The following is a 25,281-nucleotide window of genomic DNA, read 5'->3' on the forward strand; positions in this document are numbered from 1 at the left end:
TCAACTCTTGAATTGCTTTTATTCTTCCTCCGTTTACAGGTTGCGGTTCAGAATAATCAACAGAAACTGATCTTGAATCTTCAGTGGAAACTTCTTCCTCCAGCTCTCGTTGTTCAGTGGCACATCCTACCCCAACCGGTGATCCCAACAAACCTCTTTTGGGCTCACACAGAAACATAACTTTTGAGGAAGGATCAGTGGCCAAACTCTCAAAGTTCTTATTGTACTCGAAACAAAGATCAAGCTAGAGATTCTACCAAAGCTTAACAATGCTTCTTTCTAGTCTTAGGACTAACTACAAAACAAGAACAATCCAACTCAAATTCCAATCTTGATCCAACCAAAGGAATAGACTTTAATTGCCAAATGCTTAAAGCTTGCATCTTTCTCCAACAAAATTTCACCACCAAGAACAGTCAAAGAGAAACCAAACGTTCCAATTTCCTATGTCGCCGCAAAATGTACAGTCAAAGAGAAACCAAACTAGATGTGTTGATACATAACATGAATAAATTGGTAACAGTTAACTACTACATTTGGAGTTCTGAAGCTTTTGATTGTACTTTCATACTAACAATAAACTGAATGCAAATTGGTCATGGATTCCAGTTCATAATTAAATAGATTTTAACGGTCGAATATGTTTTTGTTCGTTTAAAACTAATTTGCAAAATGATTAAAGATTTGGCTTGCAGTAGACAGAGTGATATTCCCCAAATAACTCTTACATATATTATCAGATTTGGCAAATCTTAATCATGTAATATATATAAGCTGAGTTGTTTAGTCCTCGTTAACAGATTGAATACTCCTCGTTAACAGATTGAAATAACTCTGATCTGATATCTATGGATCCCATCATCCGAGTCAAAGCCAATATATACAACAACAAACAAAAAAGTACAGTTTTGACTTGGGAGACTCTGTTGTTCCCCAACTATCGTGATTCATCAATGATTCCAGACTTCGTATAAATATAAATAGTCACAACCAAGAAAGAAACATACATTGGAAACGAAATGAGATATATGTGCGCCCCCACAAAGCATTAAAAGACGTCTGGATGGTACCGTCCTGGGATGGAACTGTTCTGCTGAGCTTGTTTCAGATGAAGAGTCAGAGCATAGTTGTTTACCTGTAAAGATGAACCAATACAATACTTAGATCTAAATCATGTGCAACAAAAAGACAAGAAAAAATTTGCATAAGGTAAGGTAAGGTATACAGACCTCTAGAGTTCTCAACTGTTCCTGGTATTGAGTGACTAGCTGTCTCAAATGCTGCAATTCCTGACTTTGATCTTCAGATTCTCTCTGCCTTTTCTGTTGCGTCACTACTGCTCGTTTTAGTAAACTGTTTTCCTGTACAATGGCTTCTAATTGCTGCTTCAGCATCATGTTTTCCTGATAAAACAAAGCAAAATCGGATGTTGATAAAAAAAGATATCCATCTACGGTAACAAGAGTTATTGTTAAATCAAAGAGTGAAGAAGGATATAGATAAAAACACCTGCTGGAGATTTTGTAATGCTGCAGCACCAGTACGTGCATTGATTGACTTCTCCAAAGCTTCCAATGCTCTTGCAGCACGGGTTTTGGCGTCTTTCATATCAGACGCATTCGTCATTTCCCTAACGAAAAGCTCCACCCACTCTGTACCGTCCAAGTTCAAGACATTTGGTTCTCCATTAGATAAGACTTCCTCCTTGGCTGAACCTACGAAGACAAAGACCAGCTTATAAAAAAATCAAAATTTTGTAGAGGGTGTCTGAGAGTTATACAGAATACACCGAATCTAGTAAAGTTGAAGACTTATAAGTCAAGGGAGAAACTACTAGGAAGAGTTTTGTGATTGATATGAGATAAGTATGACACAAAAACTACCTTGCTGCTGAGTTTCAACATTTGCTTCGTGAGATTGGTCTGTTGTAGCAGAGTCTGAAATCTTATTGGCAGATTCTAAACGAAGCTGATTCAAACATCTAATGGCTGAATCAAGATCATCTCCACATTCCTCGATTGCCCTCTCAAGAATCTAACACACATACACACAAGTGACAACAATTTTATTACCAACAACTGTACCATCACAAATATCCAATAGAAATAAAGAAACAAAAATCAGAAATTAGGTTCATTTTTTTTAATTTTGGCCCAAATGACACAATAGATAAACTAATCAAAATCAAGAATCTAAACACACACAAATATTAAGAATTTTTATCACCAACAACCACCGCAAACATCTAATAACGTTTGCACAATTTCATTTCGATATTTGGAGAGACACCGACCTAATCAGAACAAAAATCATCGGTTCGAGTAATCGAATATATATAAAAAAAAAGCAAGGAGATGGGAAAAGGACCTGCTTATCCATATCGTAGAAAATCGAGGCGAGATGATCGAGAAGAAGCGAAGAAGACGGAGGAGAAAAACGAGATGGAGAAGACGAAGAAAAGCAACGGAGTTTCTTGGAGACGGGAGGAGAAGCGGCGGCGGCGGCTAAGTCCTCGAACAGAGATCTCTTTCCGCAAACAATCGCAGACATGTTATCTGCTTCCCCACCTTCTTCTTCCTTCAGATCTCTCCAACTAAGTCTTTTTTTTTTTTTTTTTTTCCTTTTATCGGATCTTAACAGATCTTCACATCCAAATTGGATCCAACGTAACAACATAAGGTACTCGGACCCGATTAGAGACATGTCAATCCGGCTAGTCTGGTTTGGTCTGGTCCGGTCCGTTCGAAACCTGTAAATACGGTTTATATTTGAATTTGGTTCGGTTTGGCTTGAAAATCGATGAATTTCGTGACAAAACTGGGCTAGTCTTAAAAAAATTAAACCGGTTTTGGTTTGCTTCAATTTTAAAGGTACCCGACCCAGATTGACTTTGTTCCTTGCACGACTCCTCCTCTTTCTCTCTTCTCTCCGTCATCGTCTTCTTCTTCTTCTTTCTAACACTCATTGACTCTTCTCATTAGCAAAATTGCAATCGTAACTTTCCTGTACAATTCATCATTTAACACCAAAAAAAAACCCACCCGAGCACAGATTCTTTAACAATCTCGAATTCGAAAACTCAAACGCATCCCAAACAGAGATGGTTTTTACCTTTTTTAGCTTCAACTGCTGCCTGCCATGTGTCGTTTTAGTCATTAAACCCAATAACTTGGCCCAATACGCGTTTTAAGGCCCTTTACGGTAATAATTAATATATGCAAATTTTATCTACTACGTAAATGCTATACTACTATTGTTTAGTAAAAATAAAATAGAAAAAGTCAAAATGTAATATTTTTGTATCAACATGTTATTATTTCAAAAATATTTCAATGTTTCTTTTCATTCGAACGGAAATAGATTACAAGTTCCACATGACATAGATGCATTGAAGACCATACTTTAGGTTGGGTACAAAGGATATATGTTCCTTTGTAAAATTCCAATAAAATATGTCTGGCCCATGCACATAACATATATATAATGCATGTATATAAATATTATTGTGTTTTTTTTTAAAAGGATATTCAATTTATATAAATAAGTGTCCAATGAGCTATTTCCGGATTTAGGCTCATTACAATCCCCTTAGAATCTAAACCGAATACAACAAACTAAACAAAACCATAGAACATAAAACCGACTCGGTTTCCTTAACCGGTACAGAAAACCCTAATCTTCCAAAAGAAAAACTTTGTCGGAGCCGCCGTCCAAGAATTGCGGATACACACCGGAATAGGACCTCTAGTGTGCATGGACGCCGTGAGTCGAACGGAGATGGTGATCCAGGATCTGTTGCCATCCCGCCACCGTAGAGCCGTAGTTGAGGAGGAAGAAGATAACCGATCTTACCTTTCTCGAGGAGATCCAAGCTTAGTTGTGAGAGAGGAATAGCGGTAGGGAGTAGATCTGCAAACCTTCAACGGTGGCTTAGCTCCGCCTTGCCGCAGACGACCTCCCCCATCGAACAACAGCACAGCAAAACTTCCAAAATCTCCAGTCTACAGATCTAACCACCATCCTCATTCGTTCCTCGCCGTGAATCTCCTTCTTCTGTTCGTCGCTACACCGGCGATGGAGCTCTCACCGACAGTGTCTCGCATAAACTTTTCCCCTCCACTTCTCCCTTGATTTTGATCTGAGATCTTTGCCTGGCTGATGCAGCGGTTTACGAATGAAGCACCATGAACCATGAGGTCCTCTTCGTCGTCGGAATCAACGGAGAACCCTACCGGCCACGGGGTCCTCTTCGTCACCATGATGCAGCGATTTACGGATGAGGCACCATGAGACACGTGGTCCTTTTTGTCGCTGGAATCAACGGAGAACCCTACCGACGGAGCACGAGGTCGTGATAAAAAGAAAATGTATTTTGAGAGAGAAATCGCCGCGAATGAGATCCACGCGCGCGACTTCTCTCGACGATGTGTTAAACATTATTGTGTTGTGTGCATAGATAAATATTTCATTTTCTATATGTAGTGTCCATAGATAAATATTTCATTTTCTATATGTACTAGGTTTTTAAAGACACTCGTATATTTAGATGAAATTATTACGTTATAAATGATTACTTTAATCAGTTTTTGTTTCGAAGATACAGTATATTACTCAAACTTTAGTACAAATTGAAAATTGGTTAGATCACTCAAAATTTATACTATTAAAAGAGAAGCATTTTTAATAAGTAGACATAGATTAAGAGATTATTACATGAAATGCCACTCAAATAAGAATAAGGATATGTATACTTATAGCCAAACAGTTTGATAGAACAAATATTAAATGATTTTAACACATTAACACATAAAAATCAGAAGGAATTAAAACCTATCATAAAATCTAAATAAATCAACCCCCATAATTAGAGTAGAATTAAAACAACCAATTAAACCTAACCACATAATTAGCAACATAATCTTTAAGTCCATCGATTAGTAAAATTCAATCTTACAATATCTTCTAAAATAATAAAGATGTGTTTAATTTATAAGGGAAGTTAACATAATCTCGGAAATTAAAACCAAAATCTCGGAAAGTATCTTAGAATATGATCTTAGTTTAATTACTTGCTTAATTATGAAATATTTAAATTATACTAACTAATATACCTTTCAACCAACCCTAATTGTAGTATCATTTCAAAATGCTATAAATGATAACGAAAGAAAAAATATTTGCAAGAAACAATTAAATAATTTACTACTCCCAAAATTAACAGCATACCTTGATCAAATATTTGATTGGATTTTTGGATAGTTTCAAAAACTCCCAAAATTTTAAGAAAATTTGAATTATTGATTCACTAAAATACTGATTAAAAGATATTTAATCAAGATATGCTGTTAATTCAGCTTTTATTTTGCCTGAGAAATTAAAGTAATATGCAATTAAGTATTTATTTGTTGAGGTTTTGATCCTACTAACCCTAACTATCTTCGAGCTGTATATATCTTCTTAAAGTTGCACACACTACATAAATCGTTTCATAAAAAGAATATTTTCATCGGCCACTGAGAAAATTAACCCTGCATAGCTTGGAATACGAGTGTGCAATGGTTTTAGAAAAGAAAACGGCAGATGATGTTGAATATGTAACCAAAGTCCATCATTAATCTCCTATATTTTATATGGGGTGAGTCTTATTTTTATTTTATTGTAGGTTCACAATTTTGTTATTTATATTTAAATATGGAATTTTGTATTTGCAGATAGTGGATGACATACATAAAAAGTGACATACATAATACCTAAACCTAAAAAGTGTAAGGATGCATCTAGGTTTTGTACATGAGTTAATTTGATCATTTATACACACATAATATAGTCATCGTATATCCTATATATTTACAAGCATTACCATTGTCTATAAACATTTAAACAATTTTCCATTTACTAAATTTTTTACAAATAGATGTACCGTCGATTAAATCTGGCTTTTCATATGATGTACTCATGTCATTTTTTTATTGTTTATGGTGTTTAGTCTTAAGATATAGAAGAGAATAGTATGTAACTGTATTGTAGATTTGTGTATCCATCAACACAACATATATCACAAGGTGTAGACATTTATGTCCCATAATGAAAATGTTTAATAATACATTTTATAAAACTAATTAGAAATTGTAATTCACATTATCTGTTTTATTTTCATTTAATTTGTTCGTTATTTAAATTATGTCAATCAAACAAAACAAAACAAAACAATGTTTACACATTTAAGACTTAAATAGTAATATTTTATTTTAATTTTATCTATCAGAAAAATATTTCCATATACATTTCTATTTTTGAATATATAAAAATAAAAAATGTTGACAAACTATTCATGATAAATGGGACGGGTGTAATATATTCAAAATCTCCATATTATTTATTTCAAATATCATGACTAATTATAGCGGGTATAAGATACACACGTGTAATTCAAAAAATAAAAAACATTATAGTGTAAAAAAAATGGGTAACAAGTTAAAGTATAAACATTTTTGCTAGCTAGATTCAGTTCTCAAAATCTTTAATTTGAGTAAGCGTTAACTTCAGAATGGGTATGTGCCTACTTTAAGATGATTATTTTGAAAAAAAAAATTAGTATTTGAATATTTTATAGAGTTTGGGAATATCAAAAATGAAAATACGAGTAATCCGTCATAATCTTTCACCCATTTCTTTAATATATATCTTACATATTACATATCAGAAAAAATCTATACTATTAAAAGGAAAGCATTTTTAATAAGTAGACATAGGGTTAAAGATTATTTATTACATGAAATGCCATTAAAAACAGAATAAGGATATGTATAACTTAGAGCCAAACATACACAATTAATATATGAACTGTATACGATACAAGTGTATCCAAACAGACCTGTAAGCAAATTAAATACTAAGGAAGAAAGAATATTCTAACTAATTGTAATAAATTTTGAAACAAGAATTACGAATATCAAATCTAATCTCAACACATTCAACTAAGCCGAGATTTCCGAGCTTAATTTCGAATTATCTGCGGAAAAAGGACCACGACATACAAAAAATATGGAAGAAGGGAACGAAAAAATACTATCCAAATATTCTTTATAAAATATCTGACAAAAATCTGGATAAACTAATTTCTTTTTTGGTACCTATATTCAATTCTCAAATCTCTTTTGAGTAACTGACTAACTGTACATGTCAACTTTGGATTGGTAGAAAAAAACTGAGTTTTTTTTTTTTGTAAACTTTAGATAGTTTGAGAATATAAAAACGAAAAATTTATCTCAATCCCTTTAACATATAATTATCTATATTGGAACTTTTTTTTAATTGAAACACATGTTATCCATGGGCTTTGCAAAATTTTAAAGTGATGAATGCAGACATTTCTCCTATGGGTTTTTACGGAAAAAATAGCAAAATTGTTATGGGCAAGCCTATCGAGTTGGATTTATTCAGGTAGACAATTTAGGTCATTTGATTTGAGAAGTTCTAATATTTTAGCCCGGTTTGATAGTTCTTGGGACGGGACAAGACGGGTTTTCGGTCCCAAATAGATACATCACTTTTTTCTTACCATTTTTTCAATATAATCTCATCATTTGTTGTCTAACCAAATAAAAAATAAATTGAATACTAAACTTATAGTATGAGATAGGGTTATGAATGTTAATAACATTCTTAAAAAAATATATTTACATTAATAATTTCATATATATATACGTAATATATTGCAAATATGATAACAAATTTTGGTTTTGAAATCATTCCCGCACGTACGTGCGGGTCCGAATCTAGTTGAGATTATAAATGCTCTACTAAACAAATACGTCTACAAATATTACCATGTATGAATGTGCGAGTAGGGATCTATATAAATTGGATATTAAATAGTATGAAAATAAATATTATTCTCTGCATTTTAAAATACTTGATATTCTAGGTCTAATTTTTTTTGTTTTTTTCATTTTTTTTCTTTTTTGTCAACAGCATACAAGATTGGCACTTGTATACTTAGAGCTAATGTGACGTTCTCGTTTTCCAATGTCTTTTTTAATAGAAAATTATATAATTTATACCTTATTAAATGAAAAAAAAATTAATTCCTTTAAAATTCTAATAGTAAACAAAGGTATAATAGTACATTATCTATTTTCTTAATTTGTGTGAAAAAATTTATAATGACAAATAATAAAAAACAGAAAGTATGTTTTAACTTCTTTTTATATTTAAATTTTTTATTTTTAAGTACCTCATTTTCTAAAATATATTTATCCTAGGTACCATAATCAAATTATGGTTACTTCAATATCATTATTCAACAAACTCATTTTGATATTGTTTGTACCTAATATCAACAAAACTAACCCAATATCAACAAAACTAACCCAAATTAAAACTAAATCCAAATATATTTAACACTCCTAATCATACTGTTGGAAAAGTTTGGAATATACACACTTAATGTCATGTAATATTTACAGCCAAATTATGTATTACCACTTAACTTTATATTAAGATTAAGTTAAATATCAAAACTCCGCACATATACGTCGGCTCCAAATCTAGTTTTAGAGTTAGTTAGATAGATACCTTTAATTATCTTATATTTAAGAAAGCAGGACATATGGCTATGAATGTGCATGTGTGTAAGTACTTTGTCAATCTTGCCCTGTGAACAAAACCCTCATTTGTCTCTCTCTCTCTCGTTTTTTCTTTTTCTTTTGTGAATAAAACCCTCATTTGTCTCTTTTATCTCGTTTTTTTGTGTGTGTGTGCGTATATTAAAGCTATCCTCATTTTTCGACCGACTAAACCTCTCTCTACCCTTCTCCTTGCCCCCTCATCTTACTAGAACCATGAACCACCACCGTAACCCTTCTCTTTTCTCGATCTTCTCCTCCACCATAACGTTTTTTCTCTTCACCATATCGAGTCATTCTAGTCTTGAAAAAGATCATGTGTATCTTGTGAACCCATGAAACCAATTAGACCACCATTCTGATCTGCCCTTTCCACTTTAAATGTTTATATGCAATGCATGATCAATTATTGGACGAACTAAACCTCTCTCTACCTTCTCCGTACTCCTTCATCTCTCTAGAACCACTACCGTACAAAAGCGAGTCATTCTAGTGAACCCATAGAACGAAACACCCTCATCTCGACTTCCAATAGCATCCCTAAATGATTTTTTACCAAGTCCGATCTACCCTTTAAATTTTTCTTACAAAATCTAACAGACTCGGTATGAAAACCTACCCTCTCTTTAATATTCATCTCTCTACGAACAAAGTGAAGCCCCTTACTTTTAGCTCATAGTTCTAAATGTATATTTCCAAATTTCTCTATCAAATAAGAAATTTAGATTAAAAAAGAAAACTACATGAGGCCTACAAATTAAATGAGATGAGGCAACAATACAAAAGTTCAATATATAGAGGACATGAACATTCAAAAGATGCAACACTAAGCAAAACCAGAGACAATGCCGAGAGTATGAATACATAAACAAAGTTTTGCCAAAAAAAAAAAAAAAAAAAGATCATGAAATCTCCCAAGTAATTCCAACTTAAGAACAAACATTTCAATGGAGATAAGAGCGAGCAAACTTTCAACAGTCGATGCTTTGAGTATCTCCTCGATGGCATCATCTGGAATCGGGCCTGTGCTTCTCACATCAGAGGAGGTCTTCTTGTTCACTTCTTGTTCTTGTCCTTCCATGGCGGTGATACCAAAGAAACAGTGTTGAGTGGTCTCGCTCCACAAATCTTACATAATCCTTTTAAAAAATGTGAAACTTGTTATTCAACAAAAATAAATATTTACATGGTAAAAAATATAAACTTGTATGGAAAGGAAGTCTAAATATGTAATAAAATCAAAAGAATCAAAATGTGTGACTGAGCATGTATACTGCACCATGTCAAGACCAATCCAGAGTGGGAGTTATGCCAAGGACATAATAAGGTTGTTTCGTGAAAAGTTTTTTCTGGTGCCAAAACAAACTCACTTGCATCTGTAAGACAATAGACTTGAAAACTCAATACATGATTTCCCACACTGCAAAACGGAAACCTCCTTTCACCATTCCAAAACTAGATGATAGCAAGCTTTCCCTTGTAGCTTGTGTACCTTGCAAATTTTGGTAGTTTTATAATATCAAACTTTTCAGACCTAAAATCAAAACTGATCATGACTGCTTGATCCGTGTCCAGAAGAGCTTCATAGTATGTTAACACACCATTAACGCATATATGAAGAGATTCAGAAGAGTGAGGAGGACAATCTTTAATGGTTCTCCACTACCTATTCCCAATTCCAATGTCAAGCTTCTGAGCTAAAGGATCCTTTCTTTTGGTACACAACAGTTTGTAATCACCTTCGATGGGATCATAACCTAAGTAATGTATGTATCTATCCTAAGAGAACCTAAGTAATGTACTTATCTATCCTAAGAGAAACGATCATATATATAAGCTAAGGCACAAATCATCATAGCAAATCAAACCATGAACAGATGGAGTAACAGTTGTGTACGGCTGACAATGATAATTCATATGGTTAGATGATGATGAGGATTCAGCTCGATTTTGAGGCTTAATCGATGAGAAGAAGAAATGCTTTTTAAGCTTCTTAATTGCTAGCTCTCACATTTGATGATGAAACTTTGTGGACGATTTGAGGGTTTGGTCACATACGATTTTACGAAGTCTCGGTTGCGAATGAAGGATGCACATTGCCTTGATACGCAGAGGAACCTCATATAAATTGCTATGATCCCTAATTTGACGGAACTCGTACAAGCTTAACTTCTTAGTTATTCAGAAAAAACGGAAAGTAAATAAATACTAGTTTGGATGCTACCTTTTCTCAATGGTTATTAAAAAGCTGTTGAATCGCCAAAAACAGAATTTATGCAAGTCAAACTAGTTTAAAAGATAACTTTGCTACCAATTAAAACTTATTTAACTTACTTTGAGATGGTTTGCTATATTTACTGATCCGTTACATGTATAAAGGATCCTTAGAGCATATTTATTGGGGGGTTCATATAAGGGGAGTTCTTAAATTTTTTATGAATTAATTGTGTACTGTTTGGAATATAAGAACCCATGATCTCTTAGATAAAATTTTCTCTTTTATTGGTAAGTTCTTATTTTGGATCTCTTATTTTTGAAATTATTGTTTTTAAAAATTTTAAAATTTTAAATAGAATAGAAGTGGTATAAATGTGTAAACATTTAAGATTTTATAAAATTAGAAAATATTACATTTAATTAATTTTAGAATATACAAAACATAATAAAAACATTAATACATATTACAATAGAAGTGCAATTCATAAATGGAGAAAATGATTAATTTTAATACTGATTTGCTTCAAATTTTGCTTAAATATTCTCAACCAAATCATCTTGCAAGTTTTAATGATGGTGTGATTGTTGGACCAAGCTTAACAAATTGTTAGATATAAGTATTTGGCAATCATTTACAAGATTGATATATTGTATATAATGTTAAAATCTTGAGATTTTGCATCAAAAGACAAGAAGTAAACTCAAAGAAGTTTTTATTAACACCATAGGCTTTTTTATGTGTACACATATACCAAAGAGAAGACCTTCTGGCTTACACACCGGTTCGTGAGACTGGAGGATGCATGCACAGTGAACTGATTGTAAATGGAGACAACCACTCATGACAAGTGAATGCCTGCCTGAACAAGTGTGGAGCGCTGGGAATGTATCGCATACCGCTTGAACCAATGAGTACATCACTCTGTCTGTAATGTTTCTGCAGTAGTATAACCCCAATGACCTCAAGTGTACACACCGGTTTGCCAAAGCCACAACACTCTCATCTGCAACAACAACAAAAACAACAAGAAATGTTTAAGAGCAGAAATCAAAAGCTTTGATTCGGGTTTCGTAAAGTTTAAAGGTTTACCTGTAATTAATACACAGCCACAAAGATCAAGAGTTTTGAGATCAGGACAGCCATAAGCTAAACTCATCGAATCCATCTCAACAGATGACACTATTTGTGTGAGACTTGTCCTCAACACCAGAATCATCTGCCTGCTTGAAATAAAAAGCTTCAAAAGTATCAGACCATGAGGGCTCACCTCACTTGCACTATCTCATAATATTAGTCAACCATCTCTATACAACACAAACGGATTACAGGTAGACTCTAGACATATGAGTTACAATAAGCAAACACCCACTATAGTAAAAGGGTAAAAAAGGGAATTTGCATTCAATCAAACCAGACAATGTAGCATAAACAAAATCTACAAGATCTCACAAGACAACAAAGACTGAAGCTTTAAAGAAAAAGTGAACCGGATTGATGCAAATATGAGCTAAGAAGATGATCCAAGATATTGAGATTACAATTTACTTAAGAAGAAAGCACACTGAATCCAAAAGTGAAGATAGTAGGGAAATGGGAAGATAAAAAAAGCTTAGATCAAATGAAATGTTGCTTTTCTTCTCAACGAACTTAATAATTGGTACACGAGCCTTAGCAATCACCTGAACAATTAGAGAGCTAATTATACGACATGATCACACTGAGATACTGCCATATCATAGTAATAATAAAAAGTCAAAATACCAAGATATTCTTTGCAATTCCCTTTTGTGACAATGCCCTGGAGAGTGCGCGTAAACCTAGCTGTGGATTAGTGAGACCTGATTCCAGAATCACCACCTATACATACAGCAAAAAGGGATGAAGATTTAGACATGAAGATCTTTCCAAACACTAATCTATACAATAGCTAACGTCTAAGTATCAAAACAGTATTATAATAGCTCCAAATGGATGTGAGATAAGGTATTCTTGTTAATTATGTATCACAGAGTCAATCAAACAAAACTGGTGTCTACACTTACATCTATATCACTTGTTGGAAGATACAGCCCTGTCTTGTATGACCCAAAAACCTCAACCTGCAACAGAGAATAAGCAAGAATTAGAGATTGCAGTTTCTGAGATCAAACAATATACTCAGAGAGAGAGAGATTGAAGTTTCGAAAGTTCGTACCTTGCAACTCGGCCAGATATACTTAATAACACTTGACACACTCGCCACTGCCTCATCACGCTCAGCTTTCTCTGCTTGTGTTGGTAACAGAAAATCACAGAAATCTACTATTTCTGCAACAAACTCCACCACCACAACTTCCTCCTCCGCCACCACCACCACCAAGCGACGACATCATCATCATTAAACCTGCCCCCAAAAACAAAGATTGATATCAGATTCAATTCCAATTTCAAAACAGAGAAAGAGGGAATTAAAAAAAAAGATGATCAGTTTCACTAACAATATCAAATCAAATGATCAATTTGGAACACATGCTTCTGATTCCAAATTCATCGTTTGTTTCGTCGATTCAATCGCAACCCCGAGAGAGAGACGAAAAAAAAAAATCCAGGAAATGTTTTTTTCCTCTTTTGTTTTATTCTTTCAACCAATAGAATGGCGACACGTATCGCCTCTTAAACAAAGATTTGATCTCTTATATAAGGGGAGATCTTACAATTTTTTCCATTTCTGATTTATTTTTTTTACCCAAAACACTAAGAACTCTATCATAAACCTCCCGATAAATAAGGCCTTAGATCATTAAGCACAATACTCAAAAAACTACTATTTAGTAACTTTCCATATCAACTTTTAGTTAGATATGTATAAAAGGCATTTTACAGACTATGAAGAGCTTAATACCCTAGTTCAAAACAGAAAGGCTACATACTATATACTAAGTAAGTAGATGAAACACAACTATAGCTGAAGAACCAAGCATTTCAGTGGAGGGTGAGAGTACTCTTAGAGATACATGAGATTATCAACCTGGCCAGAGAAGACAGAGATTATGTTATGATATGGATCCTTATTCCAAAGTGGAACCTTAAGTTCTCCGATTCCTTCTATGCAGACTCTTCTCACAGTATTTTTCTCTGGATAAAAATAGAGAACATAAAATGGTTTTAGGACCGAGACACCCACGATGTGGCGGGCAAGTATTTCAAGAAAAGTTGAATCAAAGTTCAATATAGAATTAAATATTATAACATCATTTGAAAGTAATAAAATAGTTTAAAATATTATATGCTAAGAATAAAATTAAAAATTATTTCAAAAGAAAAATTAATAAATACGGCTAAAACTACATAAATATTAAACATATAAAACTCTGAGTTACAAACACAACCATCAAAATGAAAACTTCTAATAAAAAAATATTATAGAAAAAAGACTCAACTCTAAGTATAAAATTATTAAATGAAAAGTTATAATAAATTGAGGCAACCTTGTAGAGTTTTCTGTATGTATTAAGTATTAGATATTTTAAGAAAAATTATAGTACAGAGTTACAAGCATCATAACATTTATTGATATTTATATTACTAATAAAAAATATTATGACGAAGTGATCCTAAGTGAGAATATCAAACTGATATTATAATAAGTAAACACAAATTTCTAATAAAATAATTTTAAAAATAATGAAATTTCATCTTGAGTGAAAATTTATACCAATAATTATAATAAAAAGACACAACTTCTAAAAATAAAAGATTAAATAGGTAAATATTAAAAACACATATTTTACGAAGATTTAAAATAAATAAACACAACTGTAAATTACATAATTAAAGTTGATTAAATTTATATATGACTATAATCATTTTAAAAATCTTTAAGTTAGATTATAGAATAATGTTAGATATTGGATATTAAAATTCATATTATTTAGAATCAGCATAAAACTAGAAGTTTGTGTGAGCGAACAATGTTTTATTAGTTATCTAAGAAGAAATAATATATATATATATATGTGTACAAACATAAATATTTAAATAAACATAACTATTAGAATGAAAAGTTGTGAATAAGATATGATGAAAAGACACAACTCTATAATGAACGGAAGGAACCGTATGATTTTCTTTATGTTAAAAGACACAACTCTACATTAAATTTATGATTTTTCAAAATAAATGTATAAGATAAAATATTTTACGAAACCGTACATCGCAATTGTATTAGATATTTATTCAGATTCTTATTATTATATAGATTATATACATGTGTGTGTACGTATATATAGATGTGGGCAACCATGTTGGTGAATCAAATTTGTTAAAGGAGAAATATAAATGTGGGATTCACCATATCTCAAAAACCGTCATCTAGCTAGGACAACATGTTGCTATGTCATGTCATCTTGTCCATTAATAATCACATTCAAATACAAATACAATTATATACATGTGTATATGTATGTGTTGTATGGTTGCATACCATAATTTAATTAGAGACTAATACCAACTAGTCTAAATTAGATAAATATATAAAGAGGAAAACATCATACAGATGTTGGTATTTATAAAATAAAACGAGATACAAAAAAAAAATACCATAATTTGATTACTTTAAAATAAATCAAGATGATATATTAACTTCTCAACTCGCAAGTAATTCATTTTGATTGTACTTTCACACTAACAATAAACTGAATTAGAGGTGTCAAGCGGGTTCCATGCCCGCGGGCTTAGCCCAAATAGTACCTCTGTAGGGCGGGTATAGACACTAAATATTAGGTCCATTAAAAAGCGGGCCTTACGGGCCTAGCCCAAGCGGATTGCGGGTTACAGCGGGTTATGTCCGCGGGTTGACGGGTCGACCCGCGGTCTTCAATTATTAAATAAAAATAAATATTTAATATAGATATATAACTATTTTTATATTATTTTAAACATATATATTTAAAAATTATGTAACAATACAAATAAATTTAATATAAAAAATTAAAACATCTATAAATAATCAATATAAACATTAATTTTTTTAAAAATTATTTTTTAAATTATAATTTATTAATTTTATTTTATTTTGATAATATATTATTTAAGCCCGCGGGCTGGCCCGTTAACCCGCTGGGCTTAGCGGGGCGGGCTTGGACATAACTTTTATGTCTGCGGGCTTAACGGGCGGCCCGTTGCGGTCTAAAAAATTGAAACTGCCTGCCGTGGACGGCCCAGATAGACGCGGGCCGGCCCATTTGACATCTCTAAACTGAATGCAAATCAGTCGTTTGATAAATTTACGGTCGAATATGTTTTGTCTTTGTTTAAATTAATTCAACTTTGCAAAATGATTAAGATTTGGGCTTGCAGTAGACAGAGTGATATTCCCCAAATAACTCTTACATATATAATCAGATTTGGCAAATCTTATGTAATATATATAACTTATTATAAGCTGAGTTGTGTGATCTCTATTAATAATATGTTGTCGAAGATTTTATTTTAGTTTTTTTCATATACAAACTCGCACATTGATATGTACAATATGGTCTTATAACCTTGAAACGGCTATTTCTATAATTTGATCATTTGTCGTTATTTCACAAGGTTTTCATGCGGAACGACGTCCTATTTCCCCCTCAAAACTATCATATCGTACCAGATTCACTTCGATCTTTGACCTCGATCTATATCTCCTACGAACTTAATTGCTCTATCTATGTCTTCCCGAATTTATAGTTCTATTGCTATTTCCCCAATTTTTTTGGTTTAAACGGTTTATTAACCAAACCTAATAAAACCGACTCAAATCCGGTATCAAACCAATTTTTTAAAACCAGACAAACGTTAAAAACTTGACCCGACCCGTAAACAATCTGATCCAAGATCTTCTTCTTCACCAGGTTCTTCAACCTAAAAAAAATATCCAGCACTAAAAAATTCTTATATGACTCATCAACGGACTCAAATCAAAGCCTCATAACCCCAAACAAACATCACTCAAAATCATATGCATAAAAAGATGAGAACTCAAAAGTTTCGATTTCACATCAAATCGTACTGAGCTGATTGAAACATGTGAGAGACAATCAAATACAATGAACAGAGCTGATTGAATCGAAACCTAATTCATACCAAATTCAAATTAAAAACCAAATCCCCAAATATTTTACCTTCAGCAGCGGTCGCAGTGGAGCCGTGGAGGAGACGACGAGCGGCGTTCTCTGATCGATGTACTTGCGACGCCGCCGTTCTCCGATCGGGTTCTATCCAAAGTGGAACGTCGTATAAAAAAAAGAGAATTACAGTAAATCACAAAACCTAATATTAAAATTTCTGAGATTTGATAATATGGATCACCTAAAAATCTCCTTCACGTTCTCTAAGATAACACGTGAGACTGTGTTCTTCCTCATGAGTCGTGGCCATATCTGAAGTTTATGGTCTTCTTGTTGCAATTTGACTTCTCTGATTTTGCTTAGAAGATGAAAATATATAATATCAACCTTTGGTCAAATCTTCATGTATCTAAGTTTATGTAATTGATTATCTGTCTTATTATAATTTTTTGTAGGGTTGTGAATTCTACTTCTAATGAAAAGAAAAAAACGAGAAGAAGAGAGAAGAAAAATCGATTTGGAAATTTTTGTTTTTCAAGTTTTGTTGGTTTAGTTTTGTAATTGGGTTAAATTTTGGTAAAATCCGGTTAATTGAGTTCATTAGTTGGTTAATCAAATAGTAAACCAATAGCAAACCGTATAAACCGAGATTCATGGAGCAATAGATGATATTTGATATTCCGAAGGGAAAATAGCAATAGAAGTATGGATTCGGGTAGAAATAGGTGGAGTACTTAAGTTCGTAGGAGATATAGATCGAGGTCAAAGATTGAAGTGAATCTGATACGATATGATAGTTCTAAGGGGGAAATAGGACGTCGTTCCTTTTCATGCATTATTAATTTCCCAAAATGGTCCTACGTACTCCGAGTCCTACCACATGGCGATCTTTTCACAAGTTTCAAATTTACCCATCCGAAAGAAACGTAATCTCTTTGATTGGCATTAAATAACAGATGAAACTATACTGTCCCCCTTTTCCTTGGTTAGGTAACTAAACTAGTGTCCCTATTACATACTACTTGATTAGGTACATGATTAAATTATTATATGATATGTTATTGTATATTAAATTACCAGCTAATGTGTGTTGCTACGGGTATACTCTGAACTAGAAGATATTCCGTGCTTAAAGCACGGGTCAACATTTTTTAAAGAATTTATAATATAATAATAAAAATTATTATTTTATTTTTTTAAAATGTTATTTTGTTTGAGATAATATTTATTTTTAATTGTTCTGTAAATCTATTAGTCTATTTGAATACTAATTATTTTAGAATATTATAGTATTTTATTTTTGACGTATTATTGCAGTTTTGTATTGTTTGTTTGTTATATTTGCATCATTATTTTGTGAAATATAAAATAATTTTAATATTATAATTGTGAGCAAATAAAAATTATTAATTTATCATCTATATAAATTTAGTTTTACCAACCCGCCAATGTGGAAATTAAAACTCATATTTTCATATATTCAGTAATATATTTTCGTTTTAAAAAAATCAAATCACAACATATGCAGAAAAATATGAATTTTATTAATCATAAGTATTATATGAAAATTCCAAAAAATTTGTAAGTAAAATGAAATAAAGATGATAGGAGAATCATAATTTGAAATCTTAGCAAAATCTTCAAATTTAGTTATTAAAAATAATTGTATTGTATACTTGGATATTAAATGTTAGTTTTTAAAATTCTGATTGGTTTATATATTTTTTAAAAAAAATTTAGTAATTTCGTCCATAATTTATTAGAGAGAGAAATATTTTTTTAGATTTTTTACTATTTGATATGTGAGTGTTTTTTATTTTTTAATTAATTATATTTATTTAGGATACAACTTCTTTGTCAATTGATTTTTTTAGTTTCTAGGAATACAAAGTTTTCCGTTTAAACATTTCTTGATTTTCTTCGGTAATCATAGTTATCTATTTACGAATTATTTGATAATCGTAACGAAAATTATTTGAGAAAATTCAAAATGTGATATATTCAATTGTGATGTGAATCTGGCCGTTAGTGGACTGGTTCGTGACTTTGTTCAACTTTTACTGTTAGTCTGAGAAACGTATATTCTAGTCTTCTAGATGCATGTATATATATATGTTATCCTCTCCGTCGATGCATGTCATGTGTTTAGTTTAACACCATATATAATTCCACAAAGACTTTTTGTATCTTTGCACTTTGCTTCCAAAAGTTTTTAATAGAGTAATATATATGAAAGTGAAACTCAACCCAGTTTTGGTGACTTAATAACTTAAAGTGCAGATATCAGATTTTTTTTTCTTATCTTATTTTGGCTTTTGAATGGTTTCGGGTCGGGGACAGGGTTGATTACTTGATTATAGACTCTTTGGGGATAAAACTGTTTTGTTTAGCATTAATAAATTGTGGTCTATAGTTGTATACTGTAAATAAACAAAATGAGTTTAACTTGGCAATACCATTGAAAGCTTTCGAAAATTTGCTATGCATTTAGTTTGATATACTAGTGTTGACAAAAAGAAGTATGAAAATAAATTTCCAAACTGAGATAAGCTTTAATACAACAAGGTCGGCACGCCGAAATTTTCCTAGACAAAACAAAGCCTACTCATAATGACTTTTAATTAATTAACACAATACCATATAGTTTGATTGTTCTTTTCATTTACATTTTGTCGTGTTCGGTGGTCCTCCAATCAAGGAAACATTGTTCAAGGAAACTCTTCTCTTAACAGTCTCGATCAAATCCTATTTAAATCTGATTTATCCTTTGTCGGCACATAATAATATCTTATACTATAATAATTGACTCCATATAATTAATTTCATAACATAGACAAAAAAATATATATCTATTTTAAAAGACATGACTTGTACCTTATAGAAAGCAACTTGCATGTGCAAGTATGTATGTGGTTTCGTCCTTATCTTAACCTCTGATCTCTTATATAAACCACACCTAAACGTTTCCATGTTCTATGTATCCCTAAGCTTGAGAGAAAACAGAAAAGAAAAAGTCCACAGAAATCAAAGTCGAAAAAGAAATGATGAAGTTTAAGTCCAAGAGGTTTGGGATTAGATTTGGATTTGGTAAAAGAATCAACAACAAAGGAACACAACAAGAGCAACAACAGAAGGGAGTTTGTAACAACAACAATAACAGCATTAGTAGCTGCAGCAACTATGAGATCAAATGGGAACTTAGGCCAGGGGGCATGCTTGTTCAAAAAAGACAAGAGAGTATTGGTGAAGACTTGATTTCCATTAGAGTCTCTACTTTTGCTCACTTCCATGATCTCTCCATTGAAGCCACCTCTACTTTTGGTAAATTTCTCGTCTCTCAACATTTCTCAACCTTCATGTTTCATCTTTTAGGAGACTTATTTAAGAGGTTATATGTAAACTACAATTTATTTGATCACCAAAATATAATCTGTAACTATGAATTCATCTCATATTAGACGTAGTCAAATATATAATTTTAATGGAAACTTTTAAATTTACTCTTTATCAGATTTAGTAACATAAGATTTCTATTTATGGGTTTTACAGGAGAACTTAAGATGGTATTATCATTGCTTACCGGTTTAGAGCCAAAACAACAAAGGCTATTATTCAAAGGGAAAGAAAGAGAGGATCATGAGTATCTACACATGGTTGGTGTTGGGGACAAAGACAAAGTGTTATTATTAGAAGATCCTGCTTTCAAAGAGAAAAAGCTTCTTGATCTTAACAACATTACCACTTCTTGTCCCACTATAATCGTATAAACAACAAAACGTCAAATTAGTTGTTTTGTCAATTTCTTTGTGATATAATTTCACCCAAGAAAAGCTAGGATCGTCATGAAATAAACTAGAGATTTCCATATGGTCCTTCGACTATTTCTATATTAGTTTACATGTTGTAGTAATATATTTGGCAAAGATTTTAGAGCTCATGTGTTTTAATTAGAGCTCATGTTGTAATATGCTGAAGAAAAGTTAAAACAACAACTATGAGTCTATGATGCACTCAATTTAACTTATTAATATCCATTTTTTATTACCATTATTGTTCTGATAAAATTAGTTAACTTTTTCTAAAAAGAGACCTAAAGTGGCCAAACAAAACCGAGATTTCTGCATAACCGAGCTGGTCAAGACCCCTATACAGACCAACAGTATCTTTAAATCTCGGTATACTCCGGTTGAGCCCTAACCTCTCCTCAAAAAGTTGCAAAACAACAATATTACAATACCAAACATCCGTAACTTGGTTATTTCAGCAGACTAATATGTCCACAGCCACCAGTGTTTTAGTGGTCTACAAATCGTCTCTCTTCACAAACCGGCCCTGAAAAAGGATACCAAAACCAATGATTAACTAAAACCAACATTTCCACCCATTAACCGATGCTAGGTTCTCATTCTCAATTGGTTTCAGTGAACTAATCCTTATTTCTATATATCACCGGGTTATAAAACCAATCTCAAATCCAACAATGTGTGTGTAAATTGTTGGAAGAAAAAAACAAGAAGAAAAAGCTTACTTTAATACGAGGACGTTTCTCAGCGTTGAGTTTACGAACTTGATATCGAATCCGCTTAGAGAAAAGACGGTTTTGCCGTTTCTCTTTATAACGGAGCAAGCTAGCCTCTCTATGCCCTCTCCATAACCTTTCCGTCGTCGTTTCCATCTCTGGCACTGCCCATAAACTCCCCGCCTCTCCGCCGTCAGTATACCCCTAAAATCACCAACACACACACACACAATTGCCTAGTCTCTCAATATCATTACTTAACATTATTATACTAGCAACGTTCTTTATTAATTACCTTCTAATAGAACAAAAGATAAAATAAATACATTCTTCCTTTTCTTTCATAAACGCATTTGCCGACATTATAACCATACGATTCCCTAACATCTGTTTCACAATTTCACAAGTGTTCGTGCACATATGTAAAAACTCGACATCTATATCATTAAGCTACATCGCAATTTAAATAATAGTAGTAAAAGTATCAGGCGTTTAACACTTTCGAAAGCTCTTACTATCATCATTACAGTTACAAAAGAATCCGTGATCTCATTAAAAATTTTCAACTGTTTTTTTCATTAGTCAAATTAATTAGTCAAGTTAAGCGTTGATTACAATATAATTACACAAAAAAAAGGAAAAAGGAAAAAGATGGGTTTACTTACATCAGCGGAAGCATGCAAGTCCGGCACAGTCTGCGGCGGTTCTCCGTCAACATAAAGCGTACCTTTATCCGACCAAGCTTCCATGATCTGCTCATAATCAAGCTTCAGAGCCAAGGAAGGCCGTCCATCGTTTCCATCGCCTCCGCCGCAACACCGTGGAGTTCCGCTCCGACTCATCACTTCCTCCACCACCTCTGAATAACTAACCCACCGTTCCTCCGTCGTCTCCTCCTCCTCCTCCTCACTCTTTCCTTTCCTCATAGCCGTACGTAGAAGCGAAGAAGACGACGATCCGTGGTCCTGACGATCGTAGGGAGACAGGTTGTTCCTTTCTCCGCCGCAATCTACATCGGCGGCGGCGGAGGAAGGGAGTAGATCGTGGATCGAAGAGATTGTACTATCGGTGGCGGAATTGAAAAGGTAAGCCGCGACGGTGTCGTACTGGTCATCTTCTTTAACTCCTCCTCCTCCTCCGACGAGAGTAGTAGTCTCACCTCTCTTCTTCTCCTTAAACGGCGCCGTGAAAGGGTCTTTTTTCTTGTCGCTCTGTTTCTTGTTCTGTTTCTTCTTCTTTTTCTTATTGTCGCTCTTCTTGGTTCTGTGATCCTCGTCGATCTCGTGGGAAGAAGAAGTACTGTTGAGTTCGAGCTTGAGACTGAGAAATTTGGGTTTTTTCGTTTTCGTTCTGATCTTACGAGACGCTTCAAGATTCGAAGGAGACGACGACTTGTCCATGGTGGTTGTAGCTTCTCTGTTTTTTCTCTTCTTGATCCTCTTTGATGTCCTCGTACTCTGTTTCTCTTCTCCGACCGGACTGCTTTTACTACACATCTCTCCGATCTCTCTTCTTCTCTTCTCTCTCTCTTGAACTCTTCTCTTAAACTATTCTCTGCTTTGTAATAATTAAGATTTGTTCTCTTTATCTCTCTCTCTCTAACTCGAAAGTCTAAACTCACTCAGAAGAAGTATGTAGGTGGAGCGAGAGGGAAAGCTGACAGTGATGGTACCTTTTGACGCGTGTCGATCAGTCATTGGACAAAGCTATTGTAATCTTGGATTCTGTTTGGATTTGCAGGGGGGGGGAGATATAATAGTATAAGGTTTTGATAGATTGATTACATTTTGTATCTTGATTAATTTAATGGGTAAACTCCATTCAACTTTTCTCTTACTTTTTGGATACCAACATTTATAGAAGTTCACGTTTTTATTAAACTCCCTTTTGCGACATTATTTTATGGAAGCATTATTTACAAAGCAAAATAAATCTTGAAATATATGACATAAAATGACGCTGAATAAATTAAAAAGCATATAATACAAAAGGGATATTAAAGTAAATTTGATAATAAAAATGCACGGATCCTATATGCCCTGGATTAACTCTGTTCGGATCATGTATTAATTGTTCAGAGCTGTTTTTCATATTCCCGTATCTAAACAGAATCGAAACAAGCATCTACAATAAAATACAAAAAAGGTAAGTAGTTTTGCGTAAACAATTTAAGGAAACAATAATTTTGATATTTATGTATATGTTTAATTTGGGCAATTAATTTCGAAATTGTATATATGTAAACTTATTTAATTTGATTTTATATTTTGAGATATATCCGGAAACAAGAAATTATGATGTTACCTAATATACAAAATCATCTAAATGTTTATAGAAATAATTTAAATCGGTATCTATTAAAATCGAGCAATTAAATACAAAATTGTATATATGTATAAAAATATAATTTGGTTATATATTGTGAGATATCTGTAAACAATATTTATGATTTTATATTATGATTTCAAACATATGTATTACATACATATATACAGTATGTTTAAATCTTGGATACTGAATTAAGATATACATACGTTTGAAACTACTTATAACTTATCATTTTATCAATGCATAAATGTACGGATCCGAAAACATGTTACAACTAAAGTAAAACAACAGTATTTTAAATATGTTTTTTTTCTTCAGCTTATCTAGCATAAGCATGTACAAAAACAAGAGATAAAAGAATGTTAACTGACAAGGCATGTATGTGTGATTCTATTAACTGAATGTTTCAAAGAAATTATTTTTCTTCATCAAATACTTTATTTTGTTTTGAATCAAACTATTACATGTTTGTGTGCTAAATTTGTAGGAACATGATTTTGAGGAAATGAAAAAAGAATAATGGGACGGAAACGGGATGGAAGAAGGAATAAGATGAGATTAAAAATTTTCAAAAATCAAAATCCAGGATCATGTTAGAATTAAAATAAATTAATGCTTCCAATATATTATGTAACATATTTTTCAATTTATCTAACACAAAAATGTCAAAAAAAATATTCAAAAGAAAAAGAAAAAACATTAAACTATGTTCTATAATAGATAAAAAAAAAATCAACCATAGTTATGAAACATATACAGGACATGATAGATTTTATGTCCTAAATTAGACATACCATCTTTCTATTACTATTTTTTAATATAATTGTTTTTACTGATAACAAAAACAAATTTGATCATTTTTTTGTCTAAACCGAATTAAAAATAAATCAAATACTAAACTGATACAAAAAAAGTTTGGATTATGAATGTTAATAACATTTATTAAAAAAATGTTTACAAACATAATCCGCATGTACGTAATAAATTATAAATGTGTTAGTAAAATTAGTTTTTAAAATCAACCCCGCACGTATGTGCGGGTCCGAATCTAGTTATTATATATGTCCCCAACATTCGTATTAAGTTTACATTTGCATGTTAATTGAAATTAAAAATGAGGTTGACACCAAAACAAGTGTGATTAACTATGATGAGGTTTTTCGAGACAATATTGATGGGTAATATATACAACTTTTTTTTTTTTTGGGCAAACGGGAAATATATATATTAAAGTGATATAAATATCTTTCCACTTTTATCCGTCAGTGAAAAGAAGATATAGCATATTGCATTATTATTAATTTTATTCCACGGTGTAATCGAGAGCGCAAGAGGATTATGAAACTGAAGTACTTTTCAAAACTCGAATCCAGTTCATAAATTGACAAAGCAAATTAAAAATAGAATTAAGAACCTACTTCTCTTTTTTTTTTTTTTTTTGGGTGTGCAGAACCCACATTCATTTATGAGGTTTGTGAAGGGGAGCTATATAATATGAAGATG

The 25,281-nt window shown here is 32.4% G+C and overlaps 4 protein-coding genes across 5 annotated transcripts; 1 reads left to right on the plus strand and 3 right to left on the minus strand.

Moving 5' to 3' along the window:
* Positions 1-815: 815 nt before the first annotated feature.
* LOC104769667 (uncharacterized) lies at positions 816-3,157 on the minus strand. 2 transcript variants are annotated; one of them, XM_087505291.1, is made up of 7 exons: positions 3,112-3,157; positions 2,880-3,003; positions 2,368-2,749; positions 1,884-2,034; positions 1,510-1,715; positions 1,230-1,403; positions 816-1,135 (listed from the first exon to the last, which is right to left on the minus strand). In XM_087505291.1, the coding sequence occupies exons 2-7, from the start codon at positions 2,963-2,965 to the stop codon at positions 1,049-1,051; spliced, it is 1,086 nt and encodes a 361-aa protein (XP_087361417.1). In that variant the 5' UTR covers positions 2,966-3,003; positions 3,112-3,157; the 3' UTR covers positions 816-1,048. The 2 variants fall into 2 exon arrangements, with proteins under 2 accessions (XP_087361417.1, XP_010492235.2); XM_010493933.3 differs by lacking the exon at positions 3,112-3,157 and having other exon boundaries at positions 2,880-3,096.
* An 8,557-nt stretch (positions 3,158-11,714) lies between these two features.
* On the minus strand, positions 11,715-13,213 carry LOC104769670 (poly(A) RNA polymerase protein 2-like; the record flags this gene model as incomplete). Its single annotated transcript, XM_087503552.1, has 5 exons — positions 11,715-11,848; positions 11,935-12,524; positions 12,607-12,702; positions 12,888-12,944; positions 13,040-13,213. Coding segments are annotated over 4 exons (465 nt in total), but the record flags the coding sequence as incomplete, so codon positions are not given.
* Positions 13,214-19,870: 6,657 nt separating this feature from the next.
* LOC104769671 (BAG family molecular chaperone regulator 2) lies at positions 19,871-20,953 on the plus strand. Its single transcript, XM_010493935.3, has 2 exons — positions 19,871-20,252; positions 20,481-20,953. The coding sequence occupies exons 1-2, from the start codon at positions 19,973-19,975 to the stop codon at positions 20,696-20,698; spliced, it is 498 nt and encodes a 165-aa protein (XP_010492237.1). The 5' UTR covers positions 19,871-19,972; the 3' UTR covers positions 20,699-20,953.
* LOC104769672 (uncharacterized) lies at positions 20,947-23,296 on the minus strand. Its single transcript, XM_010493937.3, has 3 exons — positions 22,116-23,296; positions 21,460-21,654; positions 20,947-21,263 (listed from the first exon to the last, which is right to left on the minus strand). The coding sequence occupies exons 1-3, from the start codon at positions 22,944-22,946 to the stop codon at positions 21,234-21,236; spliced, it is 1,056 nt and encodes a 351-aa protein (XP_010492239.1). The 5' UTR covers positions 22,947-23,296; the 3' UTR covers positions 20,947-21,233.
* Positions 23,297-25,281: the final 1,985 nt, after the last annotated feature.

Source organism: Camelina sativa, chromosome 20 (assembly GCF_030686135.1).
Source record: "Camelina sativa cultivar CO46 ecotype springtype chromosome 20, ASM3068613v1".
Taxonomy (NCBI): domain Eukaryota; kingdom Viridiplantae; phylum Streptophyta; class Magnoliopsida; order Brassicales; family Brassicaceae; genus Camelina; species Camelina sativa.